General features: G+C 51.7%; 1 protein-coding gene across 2 annotated transcripts; it reads left to right on the forward strand.

Annotated features, from left to right (window-relative positions):
- The first annotated feature begins 137 nt into the window (after positions 1–137).
- TEKTL1 (tektin like 1) lies at positions 138–11,567 on the forward strand. 2 transcript variants are annotated; one of them, XM_071212773.1, is made up of 8 exons: positions 138–799; positions 1,821–1,925; positions 6,569–6,767; positions 7,182–7,348; positions 7,476–7,571; positions 7,665–7,778; positions 8,150–8,338; positions 10,539–11,567. In XM_071212773.1, the coding sequence occupies exons 1-8, from the start codon at positions 230–232 to the stop codon at positions 10,569–10,571; spliced, it is 1,473 nt and encodes a 490-aa protein (XP_071068874.1). In that variant the 5' UTR covers positions 138–229; the 3' UTR covers positions 10,572–11,567. The 2 variants fall into 2 exon arrangements, with proteins under 2 accessions (XP_071068874.1, XP_058146262.1); XM_058290279.2 differs by lacking the exon at positions 10,539–11,567 and having other exon boundaries at positions 150–799; positions 8,150–8,562.
- Positions 11,568–12,771: the final 1,204 nt, after the last annotated feature.

Here is a 12,771-nt window from a genome sequence, read left to right on the forward strand (position 1 = left end):
CTCCAGGAGCCAGGACTCAAAGGCACATCTGCAGCGCTCAAAAGCGAAGACTCCATCCACCGCCACTCTACATCCACGTCATCCTTTCCTCTCCCTCCCCCACCTCTGGAACGCGCCCCCGCGTCTGCGTTGTTGCCCTCGTCACCATGGAAGTGGGTGCTCTGAATTCCACATACTCTGTAGGCCAAGAAGGAGTCGCGGCTGGTTGCCGGGATACCAGGCAGGGACCATGCCCGCGGTGGCACCCCAGGCCGAGCGCGGCCAAGACACGCGCGTGGGAGCTCCGGCATGGCGCCAGGAGGCCCTGGCCACGACGCGGAGGGCGCACCTGCTGACCGACCGCTGCGGCCAGGAGGCGGTGACCATGTGGCAACCCAAGGACAGCGTGCGGGACCCGACTGTGGCGCACCACCTCTGCCGCGCCGCCTCCATCGACCCGTGGCGCTTCCGCGTGGAGATGCTCAAAGGCGGCGGCACGCTGGAGCAGCCGCCGCCCGGCGAGGGCGTCACGCTCTGGAAGACCAGGATGAAGCCGCCCGCGTGGCGCGCCCGCCTGCCGCTGCCCCCGCACCGCGACGCGCGGGCCATGCAGACCGCCGAGGTGGCGCAAGCGCACGCGCGCGGGGCGCGCCTCGCCGCCGCCCGCCTCGGCCGCGCGCAGCACCAGATCAATGGGCAGCTCCGGCTGCTGCTGCGCCAGCGCGAGGCCACCGACCACAGGCTCAGCGAAGTGCGCAAGGGCCTGCTCATCAACCACCAGAGCGTCAAGCTGCGGGGCTACCGGCCCAAGTCGGAGAAGGTGAGACCCCCACCCCAGCCCAGCCGCGGAAAGGGAGGCCTGGGCTCCGGGGACTCAGCCTGGGGAAAACGCTCTCCCATAGTGAATATCCACCCCCCCATCCCCAACTGGAGAACACAAAGGGGACAGGAAAATGAGGTCACCCCGGGATGAGGTGCCCAGACAGGGATCCAGTCTGGAAGAAACTCTTCCCAAGGAGTAAAACCTGAACCGCCCACCCCAGAAAGTAAATTCCCCCACCTGGTCCCCAGGTTTAGAGAGCTAGATCTCCCAGGGGTCTCCCACTCAGACCCGGTGAGAAGTGCAGGTGATACCCAACCCGGGTAAAACTGTCCCCAAAATGCGAAAAAAGATGGAGCCACCCCCTGGCTTCAAGGAGTGAGAACCCATCCTCAGGCTTCATCTCGAGAGAAGAGATCCTGTCTACAGACCCCAGACTCCCAACCCCCCACACCCAAGAGTTAACCCCCTGGCCAGGGAGAAAGAATGGGACCCCTAGGAAATCCTACCCCCCACCACCACCACCACCCCAAAAAGGTGAGACCCTTTCAGCCTCCCTGGGGAGAGATGAGACCCCACCCATGGGGTGAAACTCCTAGCCCCCATATCCAAACAATAAGACCCCCAAAAAGCAAACCCCATCCCTATGATGAAACATCTCCACCTCTAGCCAGGAGAAGGGGCCATCTTTGAGGAAAGGGTCCCCAGCTCCAGAGAATGAGACCGTTCTTCCCCCAAGGTGAGTCACCTCCATCCCAGCCCACTAGGCTCCTACCTGACGGAGGGAGAAGCCCCCAGCCCCACTTCCCCAGAGGCTAAGACCACCCCCCTTCCCAGTGAGAGCCCCCTAGAAGAGTAAAATTTTCTCAAGGAAAATCCCATAGGGCGTGAGAATGCCCCCAACTCCATTGTCCAAATACAGAGTTCATGAGATTGGGCTATACTGTACTGCTCCGGGGGGGAGAAATATCTTCCCCCAGTGCTCCCAGAGGTGAAAGAGACTCTCTCCTCATTGACCTAGGTCCCGGACAAAGCTGACAGTATGCTCACATGGGAGAAAGAGGAGCTAAAGGCCATGAAAAGGACGATGGAGAATGATATGGAAAAATCAGAAGCCCTGCTCAAGGTTGGATCTGGGGTCAAAGTTAGGAGGCTGGGGGCCCAGCGGGCAAGGCCGGTCTGACCTTGGGGACTGTAGCAAAAGCAAATCCCTCGCAAATCCCAACCACACTGACCCACGCTGACCATATTTCCACTTCGTGACGTGGAAGAGCTGAGGGTCTGAGAGATGGGCCTTAAACTGGCCATGAACGTCCACTGTGGGTAAGGTCCTGTGCAGTCATTGAGTCAATTCTTTAAAAGACTCCCGTGAAATAGAAATTACGATCGCCTTATAAGAGAGAGGGAAACTGAGGCTCGGAGAGAGGCAGCCTCACTCAAGACACAAAGCTAACCAGTGGCGGGGCTAAAGTTTCAGCCGGGGTGTCTCGAATCCAGCACTTTGCACCGTAATGTATGCTCCAACCAGAGATGGATGAGATCTTAGCTCTTGCAACAAGATTTCTTTATCCCAGCACTTAATGGAGATGTAAAAGCAGCAAGTGTATCGTATCAAAGGCTGCTGCTACAAAGTACCACAAACTCCTGGAGTAAAGCAACAGAAATTTATTATCTCCCAGTTCTGGAGACCAGAAGTAGTATCTGGTGGTTTCCCATAACTGTTGGCATTCTCTGGCTTGTAGCTCCATCACTTCAATCTCTGCCTCAGTTGTCACATGCCCTTCTTCCCTGTGTGCCCAACAAATAAGGGGCACATTCACAGAACTGGGGGTTAGGACGTAATATATTTGGGGGAGGACATAAGTCAACCCATAGCAGCAAGATTTTGGGTTAGCTCACCTGTGCATGCTTCTTGGCTGATCTATTTGACAAATATTAACCCTGCACCCTGGTGTCCAAGGCACATACTTGGCATTGGGTCAATGAACAGGACAGACCTGACCTTGAGCTCACATGGAGAGTTCATTCTGAAGACATGCAGTGGAAGGTCATGGCGAAGGTCAGGGAGCAGGGAACCTTGGCACCTGCTCAGCTGTCCATGGCACTGAATTTCCTTTGTGCTCACGCACTGCAGCGCCAGGCCACAGCTATATTCCTTTATGTCTGGTAGCTACTGACAAATCCTTACAGGAAGTCTGAAACAGACAAGAAAAAGGCTCTGAGAGTAGACCCAGGAGGAAGGCACTTGAAAGAGAAAGGGAAGCAGGGAGGTGGGAAAAGACAGATGGAAATAGAAACCGAGGCTGCCCAGTGGAGTGGGTCTGTGGTAGATGTTGCTGGAAAAAACTGCTATTCAACAAGCAGATTGTTTCAACTAAAAATCACAAACTCAGTCCTCAGTTTCCCAAGGATCTACGTGTCTCTGGAAGGCTCGAGGTCCCATTGCCCAAGTTATTTTATACCTTCTCTTTTCCCTCAAGTCTCTCCAACTCTCTACTCCTCCATCATGCTCAATGAATGATCTCAACACATGGAAGCCACCAAAAGGAGCCACCCTCATTTTTCCTCTGTCAATCCTATAATCCTGTCTACCTCCCATCTACTCAATGGCTGCACAGGGCATGGCCCATTTGGGCTGTCCTTTGTTACTTTAAAACCCAACTCCTTCTGCCCATCTCCAGTGCATCTTCTGCATCAACAATGTTTCCTTCTCTACTGGATCCTCCTCACCAGTGAATCACAACAAAATCTCTCTTGATCCAAGGTGCCTCTCCGGCTAATGCCTAATTTCTCTGATTCTCTCACTAGCCAAAATTGCCTGCACATCCTAACTCTATCACTTCCTTGAGGCAGGAAGGGGATCTGTTTTATTCACCACTGAATTCCTTTCACTGGGCAATAGCACATAGTAGGAGCTTGATGCATTTTTATTTTAAATTTAAATCCTTTCAGGAATGGATATAGCTCAGTGGTCTGAGTGCCTGCTTCCCATGTACGAGATCTTGGGTTCAATCCCTGGTACCGCCTCATTTTTTAAAAATACTTTCAAACTTACAAGATAGTTTTGAAAATAATAACAAACCCCACACAGAGACCTCCAACATGCCCCTATCTCCCCAAAATACCCAGACCCACCAATTTTAACATTTTGCTTCATTTGCCATATCATTTTGTCTACCCACCTATTTATTTATAACCCATTTTCTGAACTTGAGTGTAGGTTGTATATAGCATGCTCCTTGAACAATTAATACTGCTATGTCCATTTCCAAAGAACAAGCACATCCACTTATGTAGCTATCTAAGTACAAATTCAGGAAATTTCACATTAATATAAAGCTCGCAGTCTCTATTCCAATTTTTTCATGTGTATCAATAATGTCCTTTCGAGCCTTTTCTCTTCCCTTGTCAAATCCCATCCAGGATCATGTATTGCATTTAATTTTCATTGTTTCTTTAGTTGCTTTCTCTTTTTTTAATTGCAGAACTTATATACAACATAAACTTTCAAGCATAGCATTCGATGGAATTAATCTCATTCACTATATTGTGGTACCCTCACCACCACCCATTGCTAAAAGTTTCTCATCTTCCCAAACAGAAACCCTACAACTGCTGTGCATTAACTGCCCATGCTTCCTGACCCCTGCCCCTGGGATCCTGTACTTTAACTTCTGTCTCTGAGTTCGCATATTCCTGATATTTTCTTTGTGGTTGCCATGGGGCATATTTAACATCTGAAACATATAACCATCTCATGTGCTTTCTTTATGAATTTTTGAAGTAATGAACGAAAGACATTTTAAATCCATCATTAGCCACCTGGATGAATCTCAAAGATATGTTTAGTGAAAGAAGCTGGACACTGAGTCCAACCTGTAGGATTCCTCTTATATGAAGTTCTCAGTTCAGCAAACCTTTTCTCAAAGGGCCAGAGGATAAGTATTGTCAGTTTTGCAAGCTCTTCAGTCTCTGTCACAACTACCCAACTTAGCTATTGGCCAGAGACAAGGAGGCTAAATTGCAATAAACTTTATTTCCGAAAACTGGCAGTCAGATTACAGTGATGGATACGGGCCATTGTGCATTTTTGTCATTACCTACAAAATTGTGCAGGACAGAGTGTAAACTATAATGTAAACCATAATACGTAGTTAATAGCAATGCTTCAATATGCATTCATCAATCGTAACAAATGTACCCCACTAATGAGGGATGGTGTTGGTGTGGGAGAGGGAGGGAGGGAGGCATGTGGGAATCTCTTACACCGTTTATGTAACATATATGGAATCTAAAGCTCCTTTAAAAATTAAAATAATTTTTAAAAAAAGGCAATCAGTCATAAGCTGTAGTTTACCCACCACTTAAAAAAAAAAAAAAACAGGACAGCCTAATCTAGAAATTAGTTGACTGGTCACTTTTGAGATGCTGATGGGGCACCAGGGAGATTTCTGGAATGTTGGAAATATTCTCTATCTTGATGGAGTGATGCTTGCATGGGTCAATACGTATGCAAAAATCCTTTCCCATTAAAGTAAAATTGTTCGTTTTAACATAAAATTCACAGTTTTAAAGTGAACAATTCAGGGGCACTTGGTACACTCACACTGTTGTGTAGCCACCAGCTCTACCCAGCTCCAAGATTCATTTTCATCAGCCCCAAAGGAGACCCCATACCCATTAAGCAGTCACTCTCCCTCTGCCAGGTCCTGGAACCAGTCATCTGCCTTCTGTCTCTGTAGATTGTTTTGACAGAATTTTCAAATAATTGCAAGTATCAAAGGAATGCAGTATACTTCATTTTAGAGTGGAGGACGTAGGATCGAGAGGGTCTCTAAAAGTGAGGGATTTGGAGTGGGGGGTAGTCCTTGAATGCAATTGAGGAGCGGGGGCAACGACACCAGAGGATGGAGATATAGGTGTAGGCAGTGCTTACGCCCCATTTTACAGACAGGTAAACTGAGGAAGGAGGACTTTCTGGCCGTAGCAGAGCAGAACCAGGGCAAAGAGTCCAGGCAGCTGACACCCAGGCTGCCAATAGCCCCTGCCGCCCTCCACCACCAAGGGGTGACCAAAGCCTGGGGGAGAGAGGATGAAGGAGCGCTGAGCTTTTTAAAATTTTTTTCATTTTTCATTTTTTATTAAATTGTCCTTTTTTTAAAGATACATAGATCACAAAACAAAATACATTAAAAAATATAAGAGGTTCCCACATAACCCCACACCCCATACTCCCACTCCTCCCACATCGACAACCTCTTTCATCAGTGTGGCACATTCGTTGCATTTGGCGAATACATTTTGGAACCCTGCTGCACCACGTGGATTGTAGTTTACCTTGTAGTTGACACTCTTCCCCAGTCCATGCAGTGATTTATGGCAGGATATATAACGTCCAGCATCTGACCCTGCAATATCATTCAGGACAATTCCAAGTCCCACATCTCATCTCTTCTTCCCTCTCCCTGTCGGCAGCAACTACCACAGCCACTTTCTCCACACCAGTGCTACAGTGTTTTCGGTGGATTAGAGTGAATTTGCTGGGATTCTACTATAGAGCTTTTGAGGCTAGGAGCGCTGGGCTTAGACTTGGCTCGTCTCTTCCAGCAACCGGAGCGGAAGGGAAGGGGGTGTGTCTGGAGGCAGAAAGGCTTGGCCTGGGCTAAGCCTCAAGCCCCCTGCCGAGAAAGCGCTTGCAGCCACTTCCCCCCCGCCTCCCTACCTGCCTTCTCCCCCGACTCCTCCTCCTCCTCCCTCCGCCCTCCCCAGGCCCTGGCCACCTGCCGGGACAACCTGGTCCTCTGCTGTAAGGAGAGGCTCCAGGCGGTGGAACTCATGAACCAGCCGCTGGACAAGGTCCTGGAGCAGGCCGGCCGCCACTCGTGGGTGGATCTCTCCCGCCCTCCGACCCCGCGCACGCAGGGCCACAAAACGCCGCCTCCAGACCCCGTGGGCTCCTACACCCCAGGTAGGCGCCACCCGAAGGGGCACCACTACACAGGGGGCTGTTGTGCCCACCCAGACGCCTTGATCCACCCCTGCCCCCTTCCCTGGGGACTTACCGGCGACCAAATGGGAAGGCCAGTCTCCAGCACAACCCACGCTCTCGCTTGGCTCCCCACCACCCACCTGTGCAATCTTCCTTCCCACTCTCTCCATCGCTGGCTGGAACAAGTATCCGCGTCCCAGGCTCTGCTTCTAAGAAAACTAACCAAAAAGGTTCCTCCCCCTCCCCTGGGCTTCCTCCTCCTCCTCCTCCGACCCCCAGGGCCCACCGCCACCTGCTAATAGAAACGCGGGGAGGGCGAAGGGGTCCGCAGCAAAGCCAAGGGCCGGGGAAGGAGGACCCGGCGCCCCACGCGCGCGCCCCGCTCGCCCGCAGAGTGCGCCTCGGCGCTGGACGAAGCCAAGCGGCTGCTGGGCGAGTCCAACGACGCTTTGGTGGATTTGGCCAAGAACGAGGCGGACATCCGGGAGCAGCAAGAGCTCGTGAGCGACCGCGTGTGCGCCTCGCTGGCGCAGAAGATGCGCGAGACCACAGAGCTGAAGGTGGTGGGCGGGCGCGGCTCAGAGACGGGGGCTGCGGGCGACCGTGGGAGTAAGACCGAGGCCGGAGAGGGAGGGAGCAGCAGTGGGGCCGTGGCGCCCACGTGATCGCCCTTCGCCCTCCGCACAGGAAAGAATGAACATGACTTTAGGTCTGATGAGGGGAACTATCCACCGGTGCATGAAATTCAACCAAGAGATGTACGTCACCCGTGGCCTCATCAAGGTGCGGCTTGGGGGAAGAGTCAGCGCGCGTGGAGGAAAGGGCGTGTGCCCAGGTGGGCTGGGCCTCACCGCCCCGCGCGCCTCCCTCCACTAGGGCCCCCTGTCGAAAAAGCACCTGGAGACTCGAGAGAAGCTGGATAGACCCCTGGTTCGAGTGTACCAGAGACACGTGGGCACCCAGCTCCCGGAGGCCATGCGCCTCGCCCAGGTACGCCCTTCCGGGTCCCCCCCCACCGCCCCTACCCGCCCTTTCCATGTACGGCCCCAATCTGGCAGGGCTCATGCACACCTGGTCCAGGTAAGACCCCCTTTACCACATCTGCCTCTCCTTCAGCCCCTTCTCCACTTGACCCTTCACCACACACACCTGGCTCACCCTCTCGGCCCAGCCCTAAAAGAGGCTCTTCCTTCACGCCCACCTGGCCCGGAGGCGCTTCCCCATCCCACCCTCGCAGGGCAGCCCCGCCCTCAGCCCCGCACGGACGCGGGTTCTGTTTTCCAGCACACCTGGCACGGGCGTGTCCGATCACCCCAGGTAGCGCCCCGCCCTCCGTCCCAGCTCTCCCGCCCCCTCTCCAGGGCACCGACCTGCTGCAGCGCCACATCTCGCACGTGGAGAAGAATCTGAACCAGCTGCTTTCCTCGCGCAAGCACCTCGCCTGGAGCCTGCACTGCAAGAAGCTCGGGCACGACGTGGATTTCAACGTGGTGCGCCTGCGCCTCCGCCAGCGCCACCCGCACGTCTGTTACGAGCAGGCTCAGCACCAGGTCCACGACTGGGACCCGCGCACGCCGCCGCGCAGCCAGTCCCCAGACGCCCCCAAGTGACAGGCGCGCGCCCCTGCCCCATCCGGCAGGCCCCCGCGCGCACTGGGGCGTGAGGGGGGGATCAGCGCCAGCCCAGCTCTTCCTCTCCCCTGGCCCCATCTCCCTGCTAGCTCCCTCTAGCAGAATTAATATTCAAAATAACAATAATTAGCTTTTATTGAGCACCTACTGTGTGTCAATCTCTTGCCCGATAAGCCGTTATGGGCGATGTAGACGAACTTAACAGGATGGATTTGGGCGTCAGATTCAAATCCAGGCTCTCCCACTCTCAAGCTGTATGGCCTTGGGCAAGTCACCGGCCCTCTCTAGCCTCAGTCTCCCCACCTGTCAAATGGTGACAATTACAGCACCCACTCCAAAGAGTTGTGAGGATGCGTGAGCTCATACAGATAAAACCTGTGGGACGGAGTCTGCGTGTGGTATGTCCTCCATGCACTTTAGCTGTGGTATTTTGGTTTCGGTGGGTGTTTCTTTTTTAATTCTTCTCTTTTTTAGCAAATTTTTCGTTGTCTTTTTTTTTAAGATATGTAGATCACATAAAATGTTATATTTAAAAAATATAAGAGCTTCCCATATACCGCACTCCCCACCCACCCCCACTCCTCCCACATTAACCACCTCTTTCATCAGTGTGGCACATTCATTGCATTTGGTGAATACATTTTGGAGCCCTGCTACACCGCATGGATTAGCATTTACATTGTAGTGTACACTGTCCCTATGCTTATGAGCCTGTGTGTTTGAAATTTCACCTAGGCCTAGAGCTGCAGGGTGCCTAAGAGTTATCTCCTGAGAGCCTCCATGTTGCTCAAATGTGGCCACTCTCTAAGCCAAACTCAGCATGTAAATGCATTTCCTTCCCCCCATCATGGGACATGACTCTCCGGGATGAGCATCCCTGGTGCTGAGGGATTACTACCAAGCACTTGATGGTGATGCAACTATAAAAAGACCTTGAATTAAAGGGGGAGATAAAGACCAATGCGTTTATATGGCTAAGAGACTTTAAGATGAGCCAGGAGGTCATCAGAGGGGTTGCATTTATGCACATCTCAGCAGGATCCCAGAGACAGCTGTTTTCATTATCACAGACATTCCCATTTGACCCTTGGGGGAATGGAGGCAGTTAGATTACACAACCTGCCCGCAATCATGCAGCTAGAAAGTAGCAGAGCTAGAATTTTAATCTCAGACTCTAAAGCCTTTACTCCAAATGGAAATCCTCAAAACTCCCCTCTGTCCTCAACCTCTTCAATGAAAGTTGATTCCCTCCACTTCTGCCCCTAGTGACACCCCTCCCCCAGCCACATCACAAAGACCCCTGCAACACTCTCCAGGAGGGGCTGTTTATTCTCCCGGACCCCAGACAACATGGGTGGGGAGGTGGGATTGAGTACACCCTGCTTCCCATGGCCCTCTTCTCCGTTTACTTCTTGGAAGCAGGGGAAACCCCTCTGCTCCATCAAAATCCATGGTATGCCTTGTCCACCACTTACCGAGCCCCCACAAAGTGCCACGCTCTGTGCCAGCTGCTAAGAATGCAGCCGTGAGGACAGCTCACGTGCACAAATTGAGTGAGTGCAGTCAACATCGTCCAAAACCAGGCACCTCTGGAGTGGCTGCCTACAGGAAGCCTCCCAGACTGCATCTCCCATCCAGGCCTAATCTGGTTCCTCCCTCTGCATTCCTGATAGGCTCTCCAACACCTTCCCAGCATGCAACTGCTCACACTGACATGTTACTGTTATCTGCTCACCACTGGGAGATCCCAGGGCACATGGCATGGAATAAGGGGTGCCCATTCCAGCCACAGATATCTCCAGAGAAATTGTTCTATGCCGAGGCCATGTTAGGGGCTGGGATACAGCAAGGACCAAATGAGATGCGGCCCCTGCCTCCTGAGGCTAAGGGCACATAGACCCTTTTGAATATTATCATTTTGGCAGAGCCGATCAGTCTAATGGACACAATACAGTGCAGACAATGGGGTATAAATGCCCCAAACCCACTGTTTTCTTTTTTGTTTTGTTTTTTCTTTTAAGATTTATTTATTTATTCCTGCCCCCACCGCTTCCCCTCCTCCTGCCCTGCTGTTTTTGCTGTCTGTGTTGTCTTCTTTTCTCATTTTTTTCTCCTCTAGGATTCAACAAAATTCTATCCTGGGGACCTCTGATGGGGAGAGAGGTTCCCTGTCAATTGTGCCACCTCAGTTCCTGGTTTCTGCTGTGCTTCACCTTGACTCCCCCCTTGTCTCTCTTCTGATGCCTCATCATCTTGCTGCGTGACTCACTCACAAAGGCACTGGCTCACTGTGCTGGGACTCGTACGGGCACTGGCTCACTGTGCAGGCATGCTTTCTCTTCTTCTTTTTCACCAGGAGGTGCCAGAGATTGAACCCGGCTCCTCCCAAATGGTAGGCAGAAGCTCCATCACTGATGGTTGCTCAGCTTCCACTCTAATTCTGGAGCCATATATCGGTATTATTACATAAAAAGAAAAAATGAGAGGAGATTTCTTAAGCCGCTGTTATAACAGTTAAACTAAGTGTGGTAGTTTGATATTACTTATGAATTCCAAAAAGAGAGATTATGTTTGTAAACTGGTCTGTTCTTCTGGGCATGATGCCCTTTGATTGTATTAGACTCAGGTGAAATGTCTTTGATTAAATTACGTTAAGATTGGGGCTTTGCAAAGGCAGCCAAAGTAAATACAACCCCAGGCAGTGGTACTCCTGAGAGCTACAGAGACACCCAGGTCCTATGATCGTGGGAGATGGCTCTGGAGTTCAGTGCCTTGCCAGTGGGCCCTACTTTGGAATTTGTGCTCCTGATTGTGATGGAGTTGGACTCAGATGTGACCTCTCTGCACATGCCTCTTCTGTCATTTTTACTGTAACTGCGGCTGGCGCTAGAGATGATATATACTCAGGAGACTTGAATCTCTGGACTGCCCATGTGCCAGCTGAGCCTTGAACCTCAGCAGAGCTGCAACTCCTATTCTCCAGTTGGACTTCCCCAGGTCAGCTAACAGGGAGTGTCTACAGCTGCAAGCAGGAGAATCCCATCCATCAACCATGTGGGATCTAAGCCCCCTCTCGATTTAGAGGTGGAGTGGACATTGCCATCCCAGGGTCCACAGGATGGAGGAATAAAATATGGATTAGAGTGGACTTACTGGTGTACTATAGAACTATCATTGATGTGGAGACAGTGGCCACGGGAGTTCCTGAGGGCAGGGAGAAGGAAGAAGAGGTGTGATGTGGGGGCATTTTCGGGACTTGGAGTTGTCCTCAGTGATATTGCAGGGACAGAGGCAGGACATTATGTATCCTGCCATAACCCACTGGATGGACTGGAGGGGGAGTGTGAACTACAATATAAACTATAGTCCCTGTGGTGTAGCAGTGTTCCAGGGGGTATTCACCAAATGCAATGAATGTGCCACAATGGTGAAAGAGGATGTTGGAGTGGGAGGAGTGGTGGGGGGAGTGGGGTATATGGGAACCTCTTATGTTTTTCAATGTAACATTTTGTGTGATCGATGTATCTTTAAAATTGTTTTTAAAAAGAGAACTAAATTACTGTTCATAATGCCAGGAAAAACAAAGAGATTAGGGCTTTAATTCGACCACATCAGTAGGGTGTAACTCAGGTTAAGTCCCCACCCCCTTGGTGGGCTGATATAAGTGGGCACTCAAGAAGACATAGAAGGCACAGGAGGAAAGAGAGCTCCATAGACAAGGCAGAAGAGAGAACTTTGATCCTGCGGCCCAAGAGAGATCAGCCATTTGCCTGATAGTCTGCAGCTGAAGAGAACAGAGCAGCTGAGCTGAGGAAGCCCAGAAAGAAACAAACCCTATGCCAGCCTACAGCTGAAATCAGAAGAAGCTGAGCCCATGAAGTCTTTTTTTCAATTTTTATTTATTTCTCTCCCCTCCCACCCCCCAGTTGTCTCTTCTCTGTGTCTATTTGCTGCGTGATTTTCTTTGTCCGCTTCTGTTGTTGTCAGCAGCACAGGAATCTGTGTCTCTTTTTGTTGCGTCATCTTGTTGTGTCAGCTCTCCGTGTGTGCAGCACCATCCCTGGGCAGGCTAAACTTTCTTTGGTGCTGGGTGGCTCTCCTTACGGGGCGCAATCCTTGTACATGGGGTTCCCCTGCGTGGGGACACTCCTGCGTGGCACGGCACTCCTTGTGCGTATCAGCACTGCTCATGGGACAGCTCCGCACAAGTCAAGGAGGCCCAGGGTTTGAACCACGGACCTCCCATGTGGTAGACGGACGCCCTATCCACTGGAGCAAGTCCACTTACCCCCATGAAGTCTTAAGAAAAAGAAGGAGAGACAGGCCCACCATCTTGCTTCAACACGTTGGCA

This window comes from Dasypus novemcinctus, chromosome 30 (assembly GCF_030445035.2).
Source record: "Dasypus novemcinctus isolate mDasNov1 chromosome 30, mDasNov1.1.hap2, whole genome shotgun sequence".
NCBI classification, from domain to species: Eukaryota; Metazoa; Chordata; class Mammalia; order Cingulata; family Dasypodidae; genus Dasypus; species Dasypus novemcinctus.

Bases quoted from the DNA above. Each gene is read 5' to 3' on its own strand.
- TEKTL1 (XM_058290279.2), top strand. From the start codon at position 230: ATGCCCGCGGTGGCACCCCAGGCCGAGCGCGGCCAAGACACGCGCGTG. The intron at 6,768-7,181 runs GTAGGCGCCACC...GCTCGCCCGCAG, and splicing joins CGTGGGCTCCTACACCCCAG to AGTGCGCCTCGGCGCTGGAC. The intron at 7,779-8,149 runs GTACGCCCTTCC...CCCCCTCTCCAG, and splicing joins AGGCCATGCGCCTCGCCCAG to GGCACCGACCTGCTGCAGCG.